Source organism: Biomphalaria glabrata, chromosome 11 (genome assembly GCF_947242115.1).
Source record: "Biomphalaria glabrata chromosome 11, xgBioGlab47.1, whole genome shotgun sequence".
NCBI lineage: Eukaryota > Metazoa > Mollusca > Gastropoda > Planorbidae > Biomphalaria > Biomphalaria glabrata.
The window spans coordinates 26,263,927-26,286,413 of record NC_074721.1 but is presented as its reverse complement, the minus strand read 5'-3'; the positions used below and the strand labels follow the sequence as shown (position 1 = coordinate 26,286,413).

The 22,487-nt window shown below is 35.0% G+C and overlaps 1 protein-coding gene across 6 annotated transcripts in view; it reads right to left on the bottom strand.

Annotated features, from left to right (window-relative positions):
• LOC106067960 (sorting nexin-10-like) overlaps positions 1-22,487 on the bottom strand; it is a 47,812-nt gene continuing 25,325 nt past the window's right edge. For 3 of the 6 annotated variants that reach the window (XM_056003889.1, XM_056003888.1, XM_056003890.1), the window contains 5 exons: positions 7,947-8,036; positions 7,502-7,602; positions 6,774-6,872; positions 4,891-5,061; positions 1-985 (listed from right to left, as the gene is read on the bottom strand). In XM_056003889.1, coding sequence (XP_055859864.1) covers positions 664-985; positions 4,891-5,061; positions 6,774-6,872; positions 7,502-7,602; positions 7,947-8,036 — 783 coding nt within the window. In that variant the 3' untranslated portion in view covers positions 1-663. Of the gene's footprint in view, positions 986-4,890; positions 5,062-6,773; positions 6,873-7,501; positions 7,603-7,946; positions 8,037-9,203; positions 9,364-15,156; positions 15,587-20,125; positions 21,926-22,487 lie in introns of those variants that run through there. The other 3 variants (XM_013227231.2, XM_013227229.2, XM_013227230.2) reach the window with 3 other exon arrangements.

The following is a 22,487-nucleotide window of genomic DNA, read 5'->3' as shown; positions in this document are numbered from 1 at the left end:
TAGTTTCAATAGGTGAAGGTCAGATTTATTGACACATATTTATGTACAAATATCACGCAAGTTTAATACAATTACATTTTGATAACTGTAAGGAAGGAAAAGTAGAGTTGTAAATCATCGAAACAAAAAACTTGATAAAATTTGTTTTGAAGGCTAGCCCTACTATCTAGGTTACTTACATACATATTTACACATTATTTTACTCAGCTTCTGTAAAGCAATTACTGTAAGCACCAAGTTTCATCATGGTTAAGGCACTTTGATTAAATTTACAACCACTTGTAGATTGCAAAAGTGTAATGTAATGTTCACTTGCATAAGTTTTGAAGCAGTTTTGTGTGTGTCTATGTGCATAGTTATGTATTAATGAAAAATTAGATCAATTCAAAATGAACATCATTTAAATTAGGCTATTTTTCAACAATTGTCACAAAACAAAAATAACAGCATATTCATGAATGAAACAAATATTTGGTAATTGGGGAATGATATTAGCTTGAACATCTTCAACACTAGTGTAGCTAGTTGGATTTTTGTTTAAACTGATCTACAGTTTACAATCTTTTTGCACAAACACAAAAATAGCACATTATTCTTTGACAGTGTTGTTACAATATCCCTCTTCAGCTCAATGCATAACTATTTAGAGATTGTTCACATTAATTAATGTTTGGAAGCAGTGAATCTAAGTTTGATTGATTCATCAGTTTGAAGAGATATTTCAAAGTCTGAACTACCAACAGAGCTTGTGTGATTACGTTCAGTTGAAGCTATAGACTTCTCTTCATTCACAGTACTACTGGTTGGAACAACTTCTGCATATGCTAATTGTTTTGTTGCAGTCTGTGTGTTACTGGATGGCCCAGTAGAATTCACAGAATGTTCTGCAGAGGAGCCCATTGAGCCTGAAAGTTTTCTTTTGTTCTGTCGCAAATCTTCTTCATTCATAGAAATTTCTTGTGGTTGACATGGTACTGTGTTAATGCTGAAATAAATTTTAAAAATATTGTAATTTATATTCAGAATAAAACTATAGGATACATATTTATACATTTTTAACCAAAAATACTGATACTGGATTTAAAAAAATGTAAACTATGTAATCATAACTTAAATTTTATTAAAAAAAAAAACAACTTATAAATTCTCAGAAAAACACAAAGATAAAAATATAGCTACAACAATCACATTCAAGAATTGTTTTCTTTCTAAGAGTCATTAATTTATTAATTAATAGAATGGGTTTAATGAACTAAAAGATTAATATCATACTTTCTTAATAAGTTTGCAAATTATAGAGTTACAAATTATACACTTAACCCAAGTGAAAAACAAACTAAGTACTGGTATCAGCTGAACTAAAGTGTCTGATCTTCTTCTTCTTCTTCTAGCCAGCTTTATTGCTGCTGAGCTGTGAGCTCTTTTGCAGACTGTGCCAAGGAAAAAAAGTGTGCTGTTTTCTTCAGTTGTTCAGCACTGCCGTACAGGGTGTTGGTTATGTTGGGCTGTAGTGGAAGAAGGGTCTGCCTAAGGTGGATTAGGGAGGGGCATTCAAAGAGGATATGGTTTACTGTTTCAAAGGGGTGGGCGCAATGTCTGCAAAGGGGTAGTTGTGTGGAGTTTATTTTGTTCAGGTGGTAATTTAATAGTGGTGTGTGTCCTGTTCTTAGTTGGAAGATTGTAGATTGTTCTTTGCGGGGGAGGAAGTTAATACTGTCCAGTTTGTTAGGTGTAGTCATTTCTCTGTACATGGCTCTGCCTGTGTTTCCTGATGCCCATTGGTTGAGCCACTCCTCTTTGTGATTGTTGACTAACATTGACCTTAGGGTGAGGTAGTTAACAGGTCTATCTGGTTGTTCCATAGATGTACCTGCCTTTGATAGCTTATCTGCCTTTTCATTTCCCATGATGCCAATGTGTCCAGGGATCCATATTGATATTTAATTTTGATATCATCTGGTGGATTATCACAATGAGTGTTGTCAACTCTCTTGGGCTGTTTGAGGTGCTGCTGTTAAGTGCTTGCAGAGTAGATTGGGAGTCTGTAAAGACAACAATATCTGATGGTGGTTGCACTCCTTCATATAATTTGTTTTCCACTGTCTGAAGTGCTATGGTAATTGCCTCAATTTCAGCTTGGAAGTTTGAGCAGTAATCACCACAGGGTGCGCTTATCTCAAAGTGTTTATTTTAGGGAAGACCAGGAAGGCACCAAGACCAGCATTGATGGTAGCTTTGAAAGCCGATCCGTCTGTATAAATATGGATAGCTGTTTTTTGATAGCTTTCGATTGTTTCAAGCGTGCCTACTTTGAGCTCCAGTGGATTTGATTCTTTTGTTAAGGTGTTATTTAGTAAATGTGTTTTGATGGTTGGTTGTTTGTAGGTTAGTCCGGGTGTAATGTTCGAAAACCTGGTAATTTTTTCTCTGTTGTTGGGTAGGTGGTGTTTTAGGGCTAGTTCGTCAGTAAGTTGGATCAGAGTCCTTTGCTTTTTTTGGTTGTTTTTCCTATTTCTCTGTGTTAGTAATTTATTTGGATGATCGTCCTCCAACCTTCTGTATCTCTCAATAGCTTCTAATGATGCTCTGTTGCGCCTTAACTTAAGAGGTTCAATATTGGAGTCTATTTCACAGGCTGCTGTGGTAGTAGTTCTCATACCTCCACTAATTAACCGCAAGGCTTGGTTTTGGATTGTATCTAATGATGATTGATATGTTTTGTTGGCAGCTACTTGTATGGAGAGACAGTTATCCATTACAGATCTGACATATCCAGTGTATAACTGTCTTAAGGTTTTCTTTTCAGCTCCCCAGGATGTTCCTGCTAGGTGTTTTATTATGTTTAATCTTTGTGATGCCTTTTCTTTTAAATCTGCCATAAAGTGTTTTAGAGACAGTCTTTGGTCTAGTTTTACACCAAGATATGTTGGATTTTCTTCTTTATTTATTGGCTGAGAGTCTATTTTTAGGATGTAGTTTCTTTTTGCTGTTTTGTTGCTGTGGCTAAAGATTGAATAAACTGACTTTTCTTTGTTTATTTCCATTTTCCATAATTTTGAATATGTGGAGATAGTTGTGAGGGCTCTATTTAGTTTGGATCTAGTCAGCACTGGATATTTCTCTGTAGTCCAAATTAAAAGGTCGTCTGCATAAAGTGCCTTATTGACCGAAATGAGGTCCGGGAGGTCATTCATGAAGATTAGAAAGAGAGTGCAGCTTAGGGCTGAACCTTGTGGTAGTCCTTCTTCCAAACTTTTTTTACTAGAGATGGCACCTTCGAATCGGGTTTGGATGGTTCTGTTTTTTAAGAATGCTCTGATCCAGCTGTACATTTTTCCATGGATGCCCATTTTTTCATCTTCAAAAATAGACCTTTTCTCCACACTCTATCATAGGCTTGCTGCAAGTGTCTGATCAAAATATGTTATCATAATACAGTCACACCTCAATTCTATTTCAGAGCACAGACTATTTTTGTTAAACATATTTTCATGTGAGTTCATCTAGCAATGTTTTATGTCAAATTTCATCCATAATTTTAATTTCAAATTATGATGAAAGTGTTTTATTCCTTCAACAAGAATTTCTTCAGATGTCTGAGAGCTAAATAAATTCAGAATCTCTTGTTTGTTAATGACACATCCAATAAATTAAGTGCCACATCCAATACATAAGTGGCATATCAAATACATAAGTGAAACATCCTATACAAAAAGTGCCACATCCAATACATAAGTGCCACATCCAATACATAAGTGACACATCCAATACATTAAGTGAAACATCCTATACAAAAAGTGCCACATCCAATACATTAAGTGAAACATCCTATACAAAAAGTGCCACATCCAATACATTAAGTGAAACATCCTATACAAAAAGTGCCACATCCAATACATAAGTGCCACATCCAATACATTAAGTGAAACATCCAATACATTAAGTGAAACATCCTATACATTAAGTGAAACATCCTATACAAAAAGTGCCACATCCAATACATTAAGTGAAACATCCAATACATTAAGTGAAACATCCTATACATTAAGTGAAACATCCTATACAAAAAGTGCCACATCCAATACATTAAGTGAAACATCCAATACATTAAGTGAAACATCCAATACATAAGTGACACATCCAATACATAAGTGACACATCCAATACATTAAGTGAAACATCCTATACAAAAAGTGTCACATCCAATACATAAGTGACACATCCAATACATAAGTGACACATCCAATACATTAAGTGAAACATCCAATACATAAGTGACACATCCAATACATAAGTGACACATCCAATACATTAAGTGACACATCCAATACATTAAGTGAAACATCCTATACAAAAAGTGTCACATCCAATACATAAGTGACACATCCAATACATAAGTGACACATCCAATACATTAAGTGAAACATCCTATACAAAAAGTGCCACATCCAATACATAAGTGACACATCCAATACATAAGTGACACATCCAATACATTAAGTGAAACATCCTATACAAAAAGTGCCACATGTTTTGTAAAATGTTTTACATGTTTCGGATGTTCCTTCAGAGTTGAAGATAGTTTACTTCCTAGTCCAAACCTCCCGCAGGACGACGGGGGATGGCCGCGGGCAGGGTTTGAACCCTCGACCGTCGATAAATCCGAATGACAGTCCAGCGCGCTAACCGCACGACCAGGCAGCCATCCAATACATAAGTGCCACATCCAATACATAAGTGCCACATCCAATACATAAGTGACACATCCAATACATAAGTGACACATCCAATACATTAAGTGCCACATCCAATACATAAGTGATACATCCAATACATAAGTGATACATCCAATACATAAGTGACAATCACATCCAATACATTAAGTCTTACTTGACAACATAAGGACTTGTGTGTACATGACCAACATTCTTCCAGGCTGATTCAATAAACTCATCAGACAGCCTTCCAGCAAAGTATTCCTCCATTTCTTCTTTAGTTAAATCTGTCTGTAAAAACAAGTGAAAGGCAGCATCTGACAAAACTGTATCCGTGACCAAGAGCCTGCAAAGGTAATGAATTTCAAATAAAATATTTTAAAATACAGACAAGACAGTACTGGTAGGTGCTATAGTCTATTTGGTAAGTAATAATAAAATGAGGTGGATTAGACCTATAATGTCTAAAAATGCCCTACTGGGCTGATTTACTTTTGCTGGGTGAGGTCTAAAAAACATCACTGAAATATGAGGAATTAAAAAGTCCCCCTCCACAACACACACACACCACTCTATCCTATTTCTTTGCTGTATCTATAAAAAGCTTGTTGCTATGTGCGCAGCATAGTGTGAATGTGGAAGAGTGCGAATGTGTGTTGAAAGAGGAAGATAGAGAAGGATGACTAAATGGAGTACTGTAAACAGGTCATTATTGACATTATTATTTGTTGAACCATGAATGAAGTTATCAAAATCTACTATTTACAGGTCTGTTTGGTGTATGATTAAGAGTCTGGTAAAAGACCATTGTCAAATGGAAAAGTGTATTTTGTATAATGAAAGTGTGTACAGTTACATAAATATAATATTTGAAATAAGGAAAAGCTTGACAAATCTAATCGAAATTAACTGCATTACTTTATGAAATACTAACTTGCCACAGAAAGAGTGTACAAACGTACATTTATTGTTTAAGTCAGAGTTAACAAGTATCAGCTGCTTTAAAGTCAGGTAGTAGCACACATAAACATAACTAGGTACAAGAAAATACATCTAAATATATAATTCTCTTCATGGCTCAAGAGTTTGGACACCACATAATGGAAAGATCACTCTTTTATTTTTGCAAGTCAGACGGACTAGAATTACCCTACGTAATTTTAAAGGCAAAAACAAAGAGGGGGGGGGGGGGGGGGAGAGAACAAGTAGTATTCACCTGTCACTAAATACCAGGGCCGGACTTAACCATTGTGAACAAGAAGTCATGGAAAGAGAACAAGTAATCTACTCTGTATTCACCCGTCACTAAATAGCAGGACCAGACTTAACCATTGTGGGGCCCAATGCAAAACGGATTTCGCGGGGCCACGTCTGGGTAGGGATACATATAATAAGTGAAAATTAAGAGTTTGTATTAGAAAATAAATTAGTCTTTGCATTTTATTCATTCTTTACTACATACAGAATTACTTTACGAACCTTGGGTGTAGTCATACAGTGTACCATAAGAATTATGTTTATCCTACATAGATCACGGGTATTGCATAATACCAGGTTTTTTTATCGTGCATAGGATTGGCAATTTCCATATTGAATGACACCCCAATTTATGACAATTTTGTCTATATATTTCAGGCGATTTGTATGTTTTCAAGAGATTTTAATAATTTCCAGATATTTCCAGGACTTTTTCGTATATTTTGCAATTTCAGGCGATTTCCAGAAGCTCCTGGTAAATCAGGAGGCTGCAGAAAATCTGATATATGTTATAAAATGGTTTAATTTATTCATTTATACACCTAGAATTAGCACGGGTCCTATGAAAGTGGAAGGCCCACTGCAGTCGCATAGGTTGCAGTGGCCCAAGGCCGGGCCTGCAAAATAGTGGCGTATGCTACGCTGCTGGTCGACTAGTATTGTTTATTTGTTTAAAAAGACTAGCAATCAACACTAGAAAGCATGCCACGTACCCCCTCCAATATTTATATTAGAATGAAGAAATAGAAGCTTACAAAAATTATTGCTATATATCTTAAGAGATACAATTGTGCAACTTACTCATTGAGATAATTTTCAATTAATTTCATTCTTTCATTAATAAATACTTCATTGAATCTTTCAGCCCAGACTGTCTTTGGAGGAAATGTTGGGAAACTCCTGACATAAAAAAAAAGTACAAAAGTTTTCAAGGTAACATACATTTTTCATGAAGATAAAAACATAACAAAGAACTGATTATTTACAAAAACTTGTTAATAACAATAGAAAAGAATTGGGTGAAAGTGATCACTATTTTTTTTTATAGTTTCATAAGGATAACATTGGACTACTTCATTCTTTTTATAGATAACAGGCTTTATAAAGTGCAATGAACTGAGACAAAATATGCTTATTATATACCAAGTAAAAGTCCAATTTTAAAGTTACATTGTAAAGAATGCTAAAATGTTTTATATTTTCAAAAAGAAAGAAATATTTGAAAATCAGAGTCTAATAGAAAGGTTATATTTTAAAAAGTGTTGTTTTTTTTTTAATAGAATTAATGTTTTAAATAGTTTGCACTACTAAAGAAAAAACACAAATACTTAGGCTCAGTATCCAAAGAGTCATATGATAGATTGAAAAGAATTATAAATTAATTTGGACTTCTAACAAAAACAAATGAAATGTTAATATCACTAAAATATCTGCCAACACACTCATCAAATGAAATAGGAATTAAAATTCTGAAAAAATCAAGTCTTGGCAAGAGTTCTCAAAATGAAAACCAAAGTTCTTGTACTTACACATATTGATGATTGGCTTTTAATACTTTGGCTAACCACACAAGCTCTGAAAATCTTCGTCTGACAGCAGACATAGGCAAGTGAAACGCTGGATGATTAGTCTGTACAAGAAATGGTTTAATGTGTATAACACAATTTACTTTAACTTTAAATTCATTCAGCCCAAACTAGTTGACAGCTATCTAATTCTCAGAAAATGATTCTTTAAGATGCTAAACTTAAATTACAGATCACATTGACATGATTTAGAATAACAAAACACTATAATTTCAACGTATTTCAATGTATGTATGAAAGGCCCCATGACAACATATTATTATACTTAATGTAATCAAACAAGACTGTTATTGGGAGCAAAATGAGGTAAAAAGTTTGAGAGAGAAAATTATTTTTGCCCTCCCAAAGTATTCTCCTACTTGATCTAGCACTTAATGAAAGCACTGACCTTGATGCAAATTAAATAGGAAGTAAACTTCCCATCTTCCCATGTGCTGTGTGTGACTGGATCTTTCACCATGATTCTAGGCAACAAATCCTAAACAAGGCCAATGTGAGAGAATATAATATAATATTATACAGCTAACAAAAAGTGTTGCTTTTTTATTCAATAATCTTTTTTTTCATTCATATGTTGTTTTTTTTCACATTATAATTGATTTTTCGAAATAAGAAGCTTCATTTTTGCTATATTTATTATAAATTCAAGTTTGTTTTGTAGTGAGCCAAAAATTCTGATAGTTAAAATGGCAATTATTATTCAAGATTCTAAATTAAGAAATAAATTCAAATAGTAGCCTACAACTATCAGATGTAGAAATAAACTAAGATAGCCCACAACTATAAGATGTAGAAATAAGCTTAGATAGCCTACAACTATCAGATGTAGAAATGAACTCAAATATCAGATATAGAAATGAACTCAAATATCAGATATAGAAAACAGCAGATATAGAAAACTATCAGATATAGAAAACTATCAGATATAGAAAATAAAACAAAAGAAGACAAGAAACAAAAAAAGCACTAGATTCATTATTCCAAAGATTTTTTAAAATTATCAATTTCTCATCATTTCTCACCCCAGTTTTATTTTGAACCTACATTTAAGTTCTACACATAAACAACATTTGATTACAAACAAACAAAAATAAGTTGTTTTTTTTAAATTAAGGTATCCAATGTTACAAAATAAAAAGCCAACCACTGAAAATAGATATAAAAAAAAAATCCAATGTACAAATTTAAATGCCTAACTGAATGATGAAAAATCAAGTATGCAATCTTCCAATAATATATTCAATACAGTGACAAGTGATCATAAATGATAATAAATGCAATTCTAAACTTATTATTTAAGCTATTTCAAATATTTGTATTGCAATATAGTAGGGGCCTACCTATTCTAATCTATATAGCCTAATTTTCGAGTTTTTAAAATCACAGTTGAATCTATCTATTTAGATGAGATTTAGATCCAATACATTAATTTTATATATTATTTTATAAGAAATATTATACTAGTTATTTATTCTATGCCTCTATTGTTTTTCGAAAATTGATTCAAGTATTTACGTATTATCGTATAGAAATAGATTAGATCTAATATTGATACATATGATCTTCTGAAGAATCCTTAGAATCTCTAATAAATCTACTTTCTATGTTTGTTCCTAGATCTAATGAAAAAAGAAAAACACTCTACTTCTCGATATGTAGTATTCGTTTCTTCTAACATCCTGTACGTACACAAATTGTGATGTGTATTTGTAACACAATACGATCCTTATCCTACAAGTGGGCGTCACTTATAAGCTAGAGTAGTATTCCGTGATAGACAAGGGCACGTTGGAAATAGCAACTGCGGCTTTGGGACGAAAGGTCACCAGTTGACCGTGTCATTAGCGATAGACGAGTAGTCAAGCGCATTTTAAATAAATGCCATCAAGTCTAGATAGAATCTAGGTCTAGAATTCTACATCTAGTTCTAGATCCTAAAAGCTAGATGTACATCGTAGGGCATCTAGAGTTTTCACATAGAATTAAGTTGTTTTTAGCTTCTTTTAGTTTCCAAAATCTGGAAAAATAATTTGTCTTTGAAACAAACAAAAAAAGTTCAAAAGCAGACCTAAAATATAGATTCAAGCAATCGAAGGTGAACAAAGTCATGTTTACGTCAAATAAACCTAGGCCTATAAATGCTCCGTCTCAGTTTACAGTGCCACCATCCTTCCTATATACGAAATTGAATATTCAAGACTGACTAAAAATTTTAAATTACAGAACTAGCCTATTAACCATTTGATTAGCCTAATGCCGAAGCAAATGAAGATTCTAGTCCCAAAACCAAACTGTCCAATGTGGGGAAAATGATCTAGTGCTCTGGTTGGTCGTGTTACTTTGCAATCTCGATGCTATGGGGCGAGGTTCGAATTTCAACATTCTCTGCCACCCCAGTAGTAAGTGCTATTATTTCTTTTAAAAAAAAACCTGTTGTTATGGTAATGAGTTACAAATAGCTAATTTAAAAAACAACAACACTGGAACGGTTTAGCAGCTATGACATGTCGAGATAGCTTCCTTGTTTGGTTGCCCTATCTCACCCATTTTAAAATAGGAAGCAGATTAATATTTCTATTTATTGACATTGCCATGCAAGGAGTTGAAAACTTCGCTTAGACGAGGTTGTATCTGACTTGATGAAAAGTAAAGCTCCACTTTCAGACCTTGCGATCTAAGGGGCAGATGATATTAAGGTCATCTGTTTCTTTTGGCCTACGGTTAACGAGCAGTGTGTCATGTAGCCAGAACAACAACCAACAGCCTTTACTTTCTCCAATTAAAGTCAGGTACCCATTAGAGTTGGGTGGACTCGGGGGGGGGGGGGGCTTAAAAACTCAGTCTTCACCGAAATTGGAACCCGAGACCTCAGTGTTAGAAAGCCAAGCACTTTACTGACTTCATGCACTTTACTGACTCCATGCACTTTACTGACTTCGTGCACTTTACTGACTTCGTGCACCTTACTTTGAATGAGCGAGTGCTGGCTTTGAGATCATTTAGTAAGTGTTGTTAGGAAAAAGGAATCATAAGACGTCAATGATACCAGAGAAATCTTAAATGGCTGTCGTAAAGTAGAAATACGGATTAATAAATATTGTTTTTTTAAACTTGGTATAGCATAGCCGTTCTTGTTGATTACAGACAAAATAACAATGTTTTCCTGGCCAATCCAGATAAACCCATTCCATGGTATCCATGCTGGAACGTAGGAAGAAAGAAAACGTATGAATTCGTCCTGGAATACGGAATAGGAAATGTACCCTCATCTCGTATATATTTTATTAGTTTTTTGTTTGTTTGTTGTTGTTTTTTTGGTATCTGTAGGTTATAGTTAAGTGTTTTTCTAGTTTTCTGTCCAGGAGTAAAACTATAATAGTGATTTTCCTAATAGTGTTTTGTTAATATAACCCACAGACCGATGTGATATAATATACATATGTCTGTGGTAGCAATATTCATTTGTGAATAACCCCCTTTTTTTCAAATCTGTTTTACTTTGTTTTCTTGAGTTGGAAAATCCCAAATAGAGGTGTAACCAAATGAAATAGAAATTTAATTTCATAATCGTATTTGATCTATTAAAATCTTAACTAACCTCGTTGAAAGCTAATGCATTGTTTGATTTCTTTGTAATGTCAACAGTGTGAACATTCCACAACTCTTTAAAAAGGTATTTGAGTTTTTACTTTCAGTAAATGGCTTCACAGTTCCGCCATTGGACGGTACCAATCCCGGCAGAAAAAGAAGGAGGTTTGGGCATAGGGCTAGAAATCCATTAGTTACAGTAAAACTAAACAGTAAATCAGCAAAAGTCAAGGACCTGGGTGAAGATAGACCTCCAGCTGGAGGTTTATGTCGAATGTCGGTGAAAGTCATCTGGAAGCCGAAAAGCCGAAGACCATTATCTCCACCAGAACCACCACAACCATCGGTACAAAGAATGTCCGGACCATGTATGAGACTGGGAAGACAGCACAAGTGGCAGCTTAGGAATCAGCGAGTCAAGAAGGACTGGTTCCGGACAGATAAGGCTGACTTCAGGTGAGATACTTTTATACTCAGGAAATGACTGGTTCCGGACAGATAAGGCTGACTTCAGGTGAGATACTTTTATACTCAGGAAATGAGCAGGAGGCTACACACATTCAGAGAGTAGCCCTGATGCTGTCCAGGAGGGCTCAGATAGAACTTATTAGGTGGGAAGCGCACGGACCACCGATAATAACAAGCCACGTTCCACACAAAGAAGAAGAGGGTTTCACTGATCCAATGCTACGCCCAAACGAAAGCCAGTGAAGGGGGGGAGAAGGACAATGTGTACAACAGACTGACTACCATCCTAGATGACAGACCTAAAAAGAACATTCTCATCATAATGGAAGACTTCAACGCTAAGGTTGGCATGACAACAGTGGATATGAGGAGATCATGAGAAAGCAGGGACTAGGTGAGATGAACGACAATGTAGAAAGATTCGCCAATGTGTGTTACAAGAACACACACACACACACGAATACACAAGGCAACTTGGATATCACCAAACTTGTCAACAGAGAAACAAACAGACCACTAAGAGCAGATGCTGGTTGAGATCTTCATCTTTTGGTAGCCAGAAAGAAACTGAAGTTGGAGGAGGATTCAGCCAACGCCAGCACTACAATACCATTGCGCTGAAAGAAGAGCTAAAACGAGTTCCAGCTTCTTAATGAGGAGACAAAAGAACAGACGTGTCAGAAAGTGAAAATGACAGTGACCTCCAAGAAGTACTGAGTCCAAGTCATACACACAGAAGCAGTGGATTTCATCAGAAACTCTTCACCAGATTGAGGAAAGAAGAGATAAGAAAGCAGACGTGAAGAACAGTAAAACAAAAGCAACACAAAAATAATAAGCGGAAACAGATAGAAATAGCGTAGCGCCAGAAAAGAGGCGGGACTACATTGAAGCACTGGCAGAAGCAGCAGCCCATCAGAACAGAAAGGCAGAACTACATTGAAGCACTGGCAGAAGAAGCAGCCCATCAGAACAGACAGGCAGAACTACATTGAAGCACTGGCAGAAGAAGCAGCCCTTCAGAACAGACAGGCAGAACTACATTGAAGCACTGGCAGAAGAAGCAGCCCTTCAGAACAGACAGGCAGAACTACATTGAAGCACTGGCAGAAGCAGCAGCCCATCAGAACAGACAGGCAGAACTACATTGAAGCACTGGCAGAAGAAGCAGCCCTTCAGAACAGCACCAAAGACCTGTACTCAGTCATCAAAAAAATATCGGGAAATTTTACCAAGCCAGAGAGACCAGCAAAGGGCAAGAATGGAGACGTGATAACAGATGAAAAAAAAACAGAAGAGATGGATTGAGTATTTCCAGGAGTTACTTAACAGACTTACTCCTGCTAATCCACCTGAGATACAGTCAGCTGCAAAAGACCTGCCTAAAAATTGCAGTGCACCCACTAAGGAGAGATCCACAGCGCAATCAAGCAATGGAAGAACGGTTATCTGCAGCTTCTGACAGCATCCCTGTTGAAGCGTTAAAGGCAGACACTGAAACCAGTGTGAAGCTTTTCTACACTCTCTTCTGCAATATATGGGAAAAAGAAGAAGTGCCATCAGAGTGGAGGGAGGGCTAAAAAAAAAACACCTCAAGAAAGGTGACCTTAATTCCTAATCCAACTACCGAGGGATAACGCTGTTGTCCATTCCAGTTCAAGTTTTTTAACCGCATTCAACTGAACCAAATGAAAGATGCCATATGTCCACATCTCTGTGACCAACAAGCCGGTTTTCGAAAGGAGAGATCATGCACAGATCAAATAGCGACGCTACGAGACACTTAGGAACAGTCCATGGAATAGAACTCCCCTGTCTACGTCAGTTTTATAGACTATGAGAACGCGTTCACCAACGTGGACAGACATATCCTATGCTATACTATGTCTCTAAAGAGTGCCTGAAAAAAATTACTAACATCATCAGTTGTTTTTGTAATCGATTTCCCCTTTATGAAAATGGTGGAGGTAATAATTTCTCATTCTATTACTTTCTTGTACTGCTTCATTATTGCAAAGAGTCTTTCCAGTCAGCTTGCACAATCCATTTCTTCTAGTAACAGTCAGCTTGCACAATCCATTTCTTCTAGTAACAGTCAGCTTATGATTTCTACACGAACATGCATGTCTATTTGTTGATTCAACTCCTTACTGAAGACAAAGAAACTCTGGAATCAAGTTCGGGAACCCCACTAAACAGTGTTCAAAATTAAAAGACGGAAGCTAAGTTGAATTCTAAGATTATATTTTGAAAAATTGTATCTGTCAAACCAGAGGGTGTTTGTGTTTATGGTTTTTGTACTGTGTGAAGGGGGTAATTTTTTTCCCAAAGAGTCAAATTTCTAAAGTAAAAAAAAATATAATAATCTAAAAGTACTGAAAGAAATTATTCGCCATGTTTACAAATATAGACATCCGGCCCGAGAGTGATCGCATTTAATATCACCAGGTAACCCGCGGGCATGGCCGGATTTAGGGCTGTGGAGGCCTCGGGGAAGAAATTTCGTGGAGGCCCCTATACTTTTTCGAAAGCTTTAATAAAAATCCACTTATTAATAATAATTAAAAAACACAACTAATATGTAAATTTATGCACTATTTAAAAAAAAGCACTTGTAAAGTAAATTTAATTTTCCTTTGTTTAAAACAAAATAAAATTATGGAATATCCATATTCTAGTTTTAAAAAAATGTAAATTTTTAGGGTATATTATACGCAATGTATTTGGTTTATCCTAAGTAGCCTATATTAGGAGAATACAAGCACACTTGAAGCAGACCATAGACAGTGTTGCCAACTGTAAGATTGAAAGTATGTTTGATAAAAATGTGAAAAGAAAATGTGTAAATAAGAAATAGAAAAAAAACGATTACTTATTTACAAACAAGTGAAAGAACTGCTAATTACTGCCATTTATCTGAAAATGGCAGAGTTTCGCTCCCTTTCTGCTAAATATAACAAAATTAATTAAATAGTACTGACTAAACAACTAATTGGTTAATTTTTGGATTCATTCATGGTCATCGACTATAAATAATTATGCAAAATGTCGACTTGATCTGAGAATGGGAAGTGGGGGGGGGGGGGGAGGAGTTCAAAGCTTAATAAGCGGATTAAATCCATACATACATCCACATCTCTCATTTAAATAGCATTTATTTCCCTTATTTCATTATCAAACAAAATAATTAATAACTATTAATTAATTAACTAATTGTTATTTTTTGTTTATTGATTTAAGTCTTGTCACATACAATGAATAATTGTGCAAAGTTTTAACTTGATCCGAGAATGGAAAACGGGAGAAAAAATATGTACAAACTTTTTACCAGACAGACAGACAGACAGAGTAAGTTGATACAAGATTTGTAAAAAAAACAACAACAAAAACAAAACAAAACGTAAAGTAGTTGACCCGTTGAAATATCGATTTGATCTCTTGTGTGGAGCCCCGCCTGCCCTCCCTTCAATCCGACCCTGCCCGCAGGCCAAATGTTTCCACATAGAGCTGGTCAAAATGTGTGGTAGGGTTTACAAACTTACGTCTAAAGGTATTTCATAGCTGCTCAGTAAATCAAAGTCCATGGTCTTCCCGAACTCACTGAACTAATTGCACGTACACGTTGTCACTAAGAAGGAACTAAAATAGCCAAATAAATCCAGGGTGAGATAGCAGGAACAATTCCCGGATATGTGTCACGGATGTGTTATCTAGAAGTAGTCACTTGGAACTAAGTCTTCATACAACTTCATGGTACTTTATATACCCGCTTACAATGAGCGCTAATTAGGTCAAGATGAACTTTTTTTTAAAGACTTGGTCTAGTCTTTATCATTAGGAAGATTTCCCATCTAAATATATTCTTGTCCGCTTCGTATAAAAACGTCAAATCCTGTGAAACTCCAAACCAGGAAGTTGTTTCACTAGACACGCAGAACTGAATTGTCCGGGAGAAGACTCGCATTAAGACGATCCGAGAGAAACCCAAATGATCACCTACACAGTTTGTTGTTAAATGGCTTATAAGCAAACTAGGTCGCTTGTAACCAAACTAGGTGGCTGACTCTTGCGTGGACAATATGTGACAACTTGGTCACGATTGGATCGGTCCGACTTATCAACGAGTGTGGTCACTAGTGGTCATTATCCAAGGACAGTTGTGAAGAAGTAGAGCCGGCACGCGTGGTATGAAGTTGGGAGAGGGGGGGGGCGAGGTTCCAAGGCCACAATGTTTTTAGAGTAGGCCTCTACTGAAAAGCAGCCCCCCCACCCCCCCCCCCTTGGATGCCAGTTTCAGAGCTCGAGTCTAGATGCAAGTAAAAACGACAAAATAGATCCCTGTTCACATTAGACTCCTCAACCCATGACATGTCAAGTTGAAAAGCTAATGTTCACATTAGACTCCTCAACCCATGACATGTCAAGGTGAAAAGCTAATGTTCACATTAGACTCCTCAACCCATGACATGTCAAGGTGAAAAGCTAATAAGAGACACAATAAAAAGAAAAAAAAAACTATGAAGCTACTGTAAGAGATTATTCCCATGTTTACACATTTTGATCTGCCAATACAGAAACAAGAAAAACATTTTTAAAATACTTTTTAAGTGTAATACTTATATAAATTAGTTTGGAACAGTCATGCGATTATATGTATGAACGACCTAGACATATTGCCTACATCTATGCGATAGAAATATTTTTACCAACTAGTCGACCGGCGGCATAGCATACGCCACTATTTTGCAGGCCCGGCCTTAGGCCACTGCAACCTATGCGAACGCAGTGGGCCCCGCATTTTCATAAGACCCGCGCTAATTCTAGGTGTAAATTATTAAATTAAACCATTTTATAACTTATAACAGATTTCTCGCGGCCTCCTGTCGATTTACCAGGAGCTCCTGGAAAGCTCCTGAAATTACAAAATATACGAAAAAGTCCTGGAAATATCCGGAAATTATCAAAATCTTTTGAAAACTCATAATACAAATCTCCTGAAATATATACACAAAAAAATGTCATTTTGGGGTGTCATTCAGTATGGAAAACACCAATCCTACGCGCGATTAAAAAAAAACGGCAGCATGCAATACCCGTAATTGTGGAATCTAGTGTAAGAAGCTTCTCGCGCCTCAAACTAATGAAGAATTACTTGAGGTCAACAATTCTCGTAGATAGATTGAAACATTTCGTAATTCTTGCTATTTAGGGTGATCTATGTAGAAAACAGACTTCTTAAGATATATACTGTATGACTTCGCTACATGCAAGGCTCGTGTAGTAAATCTGTGCGTAGTAAAGAATGAATAAAATGCAAAGACGAATATATTTTCTAATATAAACTCTTATTTTTCACTTATTATCCATGTCCCTACCCAAACTGGGCCCCGTGAAATCCGTTTCGCATTAGGCTCACAATGGTTATTTCCGGCCCTGCTATTTAGTGACGGGTGAATACAGAGTAGTTTACTTGTTCTCTTTCCATGACTTCTTGGTCACAATGGTTAAGTCCGGCCCTGCTATTTAGTGACGGGTGAATACAGAGTAGTTTACTTGTTCTCTTTCCATGACATCTTGGTCACAATGGTTAAGTCCGGCACTGCTATTTAGTGACGGGAGAATACTACTTGTTCCCCCCCCCCCCTTTTTTTTTTTCGCCTCTAAAATTACGTGGGGCAACTCTAGTCCATCCGACTTGCAGAAATGAAAGAGTGATTTTCACATTTCTAGGTGTCCAAACTCTTGAGCCACGAAGAGAATTATATATTTACTAATTGTTTTTGTTTAGCTTATAGCTTTCTCAGTGCACTATGATCCTATCAATTGTTTGGACCAGCCGTGAAAGGGAAAGGGAAGAAGGAGGTATCTTGGTGAATGATTACATGATCGTTTTTTTTTTTAATGTTCAAAAGATTTTAAAACAGCATTGGAAATCTCAAAATGCTGAAACAATAGGTACAAATTGAATTGCAGCATTTGGTAGTCAAAACAACCAACTGTTTTTTTCCCTACGACAATTAGATGTCATTTTGAAATTGTATGAATCTTTTTTAGTTTAACTTACAGTGCTAGGCATGTATATATATGCTTGTGCCTTGTGTCTACTTAAATCTTTCTAAATTAACAACTGTAACAAGTTTACAATTCTATTTCGGAAGATTTGAATTAGCATTGGCACTTCTTTCATGCACGAGACAGATGGTATAAAATTGGATTTTTAACTGCGTTTTTAGTTTTCATCATCTGTACTTAACAAACAAACAAACAAACAAAGTTACAAAGACTGTGTGGAAACACAAACTCAAAATCGGCCCCCGAAGTGGTCCACCCAGGCAGGCAAAAAAGCAGGTATCAATACTTTCGGAAAGAACATCAGAATTAAATTTGATCAAAGACAAATGACAGAAGAATGGAGAAAGAAGGTTGGCAGATCTTGTGAGGTGCTCCAGCGATTCAGCAGACCAAAGGATAGGTGAAAGTGAATGTGAAGTTAAATGTGAACCTGGCCTTTGCTGGGGAGGAAGTTAAAGATAGATACACAACATGTATAGAGTTTGGTAAATCAATATAAAAATACCCAAACAGTACTACTCCCTTAGCCTTTCACAAATTTTATATTAATAAACAGATATATATTGATTAGATGGAAGTAGGTCACAGTGAAGCAGGAAGGTACATTAGACTATTTGTTGAAGGTCACATGTTCAGTCACAAACTATTAAGATTTAGTCATCTTTCAAAGTACATTCAAGTGCTTCAATCTTTTCTAAACATAGCCTGGGTACACAAATGACCTTATGGCCTGGGTACACAAAAGATCTAATGACCTTATAGTATGAGTACACAAATGACCTTATAGCATGGGTACACAAATGACCTCAGGTACACAGTCAGCCCCCAGTGAAATCTGAACAAAAAACACAAGGGCCCAGCAGCATTCCACCTCTTTTTTTTCATTGTTGTGCCTTTTTTGGTCCAAAAAAAATAATGTCAAGGTACTGAATACCACACATATAAGAACTTCCTGCAGTGCAAAAGTCAAATAATACTATGTTTAAAATACATGCAAATAATTTTTTAATTAAATTACAAGGTATGGCGACAAGTTGCAAATCAAATCACTTTCCCTTCCCTCTTGTTGAAATGTTCATAAAATGGGTTTGGGAATTTCATGTTTCAACTTTAAAAACTTCACACTCTTGGTATTTATAAAAAATTAATGGTCATATTAGAGTAAAAGGTGTTGTTTTTTATTTATATAAATAAAAGTTATTCTAAAACATTAAAAACATGGTAAGTGTCTAAATCACGAAACACAATTTACCAACCCAGTTATCCTGAATAAATGAAAGGCTGTTAGAAAGGCAGCCCAAATTGAAATCATTTAAAAATGTAAATTATTGAGTCAACAAAATGTACATCCTACAAATCTAATTCCTCTTAATAAAAATGTGTAAATGAAAAAAAAAAAAAAAGTCAATTTCTTGGTGCATTCCCCTGACAGGACTAAAAAAGAGTCTTTGTGTATCACATAATCTTTAGTCTGTGTTTGACACTTAGTTGTTCATGTAACAGATAGGTAAAGATGCAGATGTTTAAAAGTCAATACTAAGGTCCCCAAATAAATGAATAGTGTTGCTGGATGGATGATTTTAATTCTTCCCATAACATGAAAGAGAGCAAACACCGAAATAGACCAAGGCATTCACTTCCACAGTATATCAACCAGTGGCATTTACTGCCAACTGGGATAAAACCCAAAAAGTGTTGAAAGTGAAACCCCATGCCCTGAATATATGGACCAACATTTGTATTCCTCTAAACCATCGCCACATGAACAGAAGGCATCCAACTCAAAGAAACATTTTCTTCAGGCATGCAGAGATGGAGACAAGCTTCAATGTGTCCAGAGTCAATTCATAGGACAATTACAAAGTTCAGTAAAAGGCTATATTTATAACTAGCTGGATATGATTCGTGGACTGTGGGCCTTAGTTTACTGAACAGTAGAGTGTGAAAATGGGCTTGCCAGCTTTGCCAAGATATTCAGATCAAATATAATACACTGCAAACAATGTATAAATGAGATTACCCAATTCGTTAAAAAGTTTTGTTCTTTAATAAAGATAAATTAAGTTTTTTATTTTTTTATTTTTAGGGACCCCCCAGCCATGATCTAAGGAAGGAACACATTTGCCAAGTTTTATTAAGATCGGTCAAATGGTTTTCATTTCTATGCAGAACATACAAACATACATATACATCTTACATTCAATTATATATAAATAAATTAAATAAATCTATATATTTTTTTCCGAAAGTGCATGGAAAAGCTGCTATTTTTTTTATGCCATCAATCCATCTGGTAGCTTACTTTGAGATTCTCATCCATGACTGAGTAATTACATGCATGTTAGTAAGGAGTGATGGTAGGAGAGAAAGGTAATAGAAGTAGAGAATACAGTTTATTAAAAAGTAGAAATATTTTAAATTATAATTTAAAGTACATACCACAAAGGAAAGAAATTTGTTTTTCTTCATTTCTTATGTGACGCTCCACAAGAGACAATAATTCACAGAATGAATCTCTAACAAATGAAGCACTGCTGGCTGGAAAAACCACTGCTTAAAATCTATAGTCCTTTAGTATAGCTCTAGTACTTTATGACACAATTAGCAGCTGAAAGGTCACTTGTTTGTTTGTCTTTTATTTGTAGTTTTAAAATGACATATCTTTTCAAAACAGGAAAGATCTAGTTTCTATATCTATAAAATCTATGGTAGTCTACAAAACTTTGTCTTCAAAAGAAAAATTTCCAACAACTCAGTTGATGAACCATGGTTGAACTAGATCTAGATGTAGCCTTTAACAGTTTAAATACATATATATATATATATATATATATACATTTATTTCTCAAAACCTTGAAGCTTTTGGCCTACACTGACAGTAGCATTGGCTAACATGTATATAATCATTTTATTATAATAATAATATGGCTTGTCTTCGAGTCTGAAAATAAGTGAGGAGTGCAGTATTTCCCATGGCTGCACAGCCCCAGCTGTGACCTACATATTTTGCCACATCCAGGGCACACCAATGTATATATTATCAAATAAGTTTATCAAGTGTATTACTAGCTTACTAGCATGATTGGTTCATTAGTTATTAAATATTAACTCTGTTAATAACTATTATATAAAGATAATGTATGTCCTGTATGTCCTGTAGATTGTTAGTGATAGTTTGCTTTATCATAAAGCCTTAGACTCCATATTGCCTGTTTTCCGCGAAATTCTTAACAAAACTTTGTGAAAAAGTTGACATTTTAAATTTTTTCTCCTATCAGTATCAAAGATACAGCAATGCTGTTTGGTACAATAATTGATCATATTAGGAAATTTGTATTTTTCAAATTTCAATAATTCTGTTAGCTCACTTTTAAGACATTTGATATTAAAACTAACAAACACTCAGCCTAGAGTAGATTGTAGTCATTGAAGGCAATAAAGGCCTAGATCAGTAAATGAGATGTTAATCATCCATAATGATACAGATTATATAGATCTAGATTAATATAGAATATAAAATATAGCCTATATATATATATAGACTTAGAGTGCTCTAGAAGTTGTCTTATCCTTAGCCTTTAGGCTTATGTCATGAATTAAATTTACTTTTAACTTTTAAATCTATCTAGATCTATATATATGGTAGTTTATTTAATTCGGACATTACATGAATTCGGACATTCGCTGTTTTTTGTGGTCATTAAATAATTATTTTAATATGTATTATAAAACTAGCGCGCTGTATAATGTGCTTGTCCATTTTCCAATGATTCTGACCCAATTTCCTTCAATTTAGCTGTCTTTTTATGTAAGAAAAACGAATTTCAAATTTGTTAGTCAGGTTGTTGTTTTTTCCTATGTTACCCGGACAACTTTACCTCTTCCTAGGCCTAGAGTTAAGACTATATTTTTTGATTTGCTAAGTCTATACTAATGAGCCCGGCAATATTTATTCTGTTTTTGGAGCTAATTTATTTGATTCATAAGCCATGTTTTCTAATTCCATACAAAAAAAAAATTAATACAGTGTCCGAATTAAATTACGATTTTCTTACCAAAATTTATTTCGGACAGCCAGTTTTGGACATCAATAAAAATGATCTTATATTATATTTGTTCGTTTGTTGTTGTTGTTTTTTTTTTTAAATAAATAAATGGGCAAATGTTTGGAGTGAGCTTGGTACATTGAATGAAGTTAAATGCTTAGATCTAGACCTACTAGATCTAGATAGATCTAGATTTATATAGATCTAGAGCGAATATAGAGGATTCAGTTAGGCAAGAATGGCTATCGTAACCTATAGGGGCCTACTATACTACAAAAGATCATCGATCTGTATTAGAAATTTATTAAATTAATAAACAAAAAAAACACAAACATTCAACACACATCTAATCATGCAAACCCCTAACATTCAACACACATAAAATAAACATACATAAAATAATTAAGTCTAAAAGTCGGTGCAGAAATCACTATCCCAGTGACCTAATTTTGGTAGAATAAGTCATTTAAGTGTGTTCATATTTTTTTTTTTTTTGTGTTCGTATTTATGCATAGTTTGAAAACATCGTAATGATTTCATGTGAGGGGCTATGCCTGGGGATCTTAAAATTTAAATAATGTTAATATAGAATTAAAATCTGAGTTTATTGATGCCTAAATATAGAGACTGTCTGAAATAAATTATGGTGTCCGGAATCAAATAATGTTAGTCAAATGTGTCCGATTTAAATGAAAACACACGGCCTCTTTGACCTTAAATATAATAACAAATATAGATTAGGGGAACAAATATAA